The sequence below is a fragment of the Austrofundulus limnaeus genome, unplaced genomic scaffold (genome assembly GCF_001266775.1).
Source record: "Austrofundulus limnaeus strain Quisiro unplaced genomic scaffold, Austrofundulus_limnaeus-1.0 Scaffold372, whole genome shotgun sequence".
In the NCBI taxonomy this organism is placed as follows: domain Eukaryota; kingdom Metazoa; phylum Chordata; class Actinopteri; order Cyprinodontiformes; family Rivulidae; genus Austrofundulus; species Austrofundulus limnaeus.
This window is the reverse complement of record NW_013952774.1, coordinates 108,025-109,989: the sequence shown is the minus strand read 5'-3', so window position 1 is coordinate 109,989 and position 1,965 is coordinate 108,025. Positions and strand designations below refer to the sequence as shown.

Below are 1,965 nucleotides of genomic sequence, written 5' to 3'. Positions count from 1 at the left end.
ATATAATTTTTTTTGAGAATGAATGCTGAGTCAGCATTCACAGAAAAATTAAGTGAACCAGTATCATTTGTTCAGTTTTCCTAAAGTCACAGTGACGTCTTTAACTTCCTGTGAAATGCTGCCATCTTGTGCAGGATTGCTCACCAGCGTCCAGGGTTTCATAACCCCTCTGCATGATGGTTCTGTCTATGCGGGACACCAGCCATGTTCCAACCACCAGGCTGAACAGCAGCCTGAGTGCGCAGGTGCTGAAGCCCATCACAACGTTGTAGAAAAAGAAGAAATAATTGAAGCAGTGGAACGCTTTTCTGCAAAGAAAAAATAAGTCATTTAAAAGGGCCGACTGTACCTTAAAATCACATTTATTTGTTCTGTCAGTCTTTTGTTTTTAACATTAGATGAGTGCATCACTTAAACCAGGGGTGTCCAAAGTGAGGCCCGGGGTCCATTTGTGGCCCCTGAACTGATTTTGTGTGGCCCCTGACTTCAGTTCAAGAATTAAACTAATTTGTTTACAAAATTCCCCCCCTGGCACAGGTGTTTGATGTCGATGGAGACTTTCTATTTTTTATTAGGACAAAATGATCACAAAGTAAAATCTTCTTCCAATAACAAATATTGGAAACGGTATCAATTATTTGTCTTTAAATAACCAGACTCTTAGCTTTAGTGACTTCTACTGAAAAGCTGAATTCTGCCAATCTGCTTTAAATTAATTTACTAAATTTGTCTGAATACAGCAAGCATTTTCAAAATAAGAGTGACTTAAATCCTGATTTTATTGATCAGAATTGACTAAATTGGGTTATTTTTTTCCCAATTGAGACCTAGAAAATTGCAAAATTTCTTTCAACAGGGGAAATCCTGCAAAGCACTTTAAAACTTCTGGATCTAGATTAATTTATGCATCCATTTCCAGCAATAAATTTGACTACTTTATTTGTTTAATTAAAGTTTTCAATGCTTAGTTTATTGTTGAGCAGGTGAAGTAACAATATTTTTGGCCCTCAAGTCTTTCTGACTTTATGATTTTGGCCCATGTGACAAAATGTTTGGACACCCCTGACTTAAACTGATGTTTATAATTCAGAGTATATTAATAAAAGATTATATCCTGATCAAAATGACATTGATGGTTATAGATATGGTGACATGACTTTATTACACAATATAATCTGTGGGTTTCTTACTTCTTCTTCCAGCTGAGCTGCTGAGGAAGTCTGGTTTTATGACTTCATCCATAATAATCATCACGTAAAGTGAACTTAGTCAGTGTTTGAAACCACTTCCTATCTCCACAGTAATGATTTACTGTCAAACCGAGGGCCGTGATTTTACTGTTGATTTGTTCTGAAATGTACCGACCTGTTGTTGAGAGCCAGAGGTTTCTGCTTCTCTGTGGGCGACATTTTGTCCTGAAGGAAGAAGACCTGAACCAGAACCACCTGAAGAATCACCAAGCCGATCACCAGACTGATGGTCAGACTGAGAGACGCAGAGAATTAAAAATGAGGGTTAGCTCCATCTAACCACCCATTTTGCTGCCATCAAAGAGCCTCTGTCACAGGGGAGGCAGTCTTACAGAATGATGCCCAGGCTTCTCAGCATGATCAGTGTTTGTCCATGCTTTACAGGAAGAATAAAGATGTAGACCAACATCAGTGCAACCAAGAAGTGGACAAAATGGACGATAAAGTAGCCTAAATAAAAAGAAGGAACATTTTAAAAATAATAATGATTAAAAAACAAAACTTCAGGTTTTATTTGATTTTTATATTAAAATCCAAACCATTTTGTCACTCAGAATAAAGTTGAGGAGGTTAAAAAACTCACCCCACAAAGTAAACGCTATTTGCCATCCAGAGTATCTTGCAATGGAAGCCTGTAAAAGTTTTTCTTTTTCAATTCAATTCTAAAAATTTATTCATTTCATTAAAAACAAAATAACTGTATGCTATATAAATG

General features: G+C 36.6%; 1 protein-coding gene across 1 annotated transcript in view; it reads right to left on the bottom strand.

Moving 5' to 3' along the window:
- Window positions 1–144: 144 nt before the first annotated feature.
- The window catches only part of stra6l (STRA6-like), a gene marked incomplete at its 3' end in the record, with an annotated part of 16,605 nt that continues 14,784 nt past the window's right edge, over window positions 145–1,965 (bottom strand). The window contains 4 exon segments of the mRNA XM_014023496.1: window positions 145–308; window positions 1,366–1,485; window positions 1,583–1,700; window positions 1,834–1,882. Of these exon segments, the coding sequence (XP_013878950.1) occupies window positions 145–308; window positions 1,366–1,485; window positions 1,583–1,700; window positions 1,834–1,882 (451 nt within the window).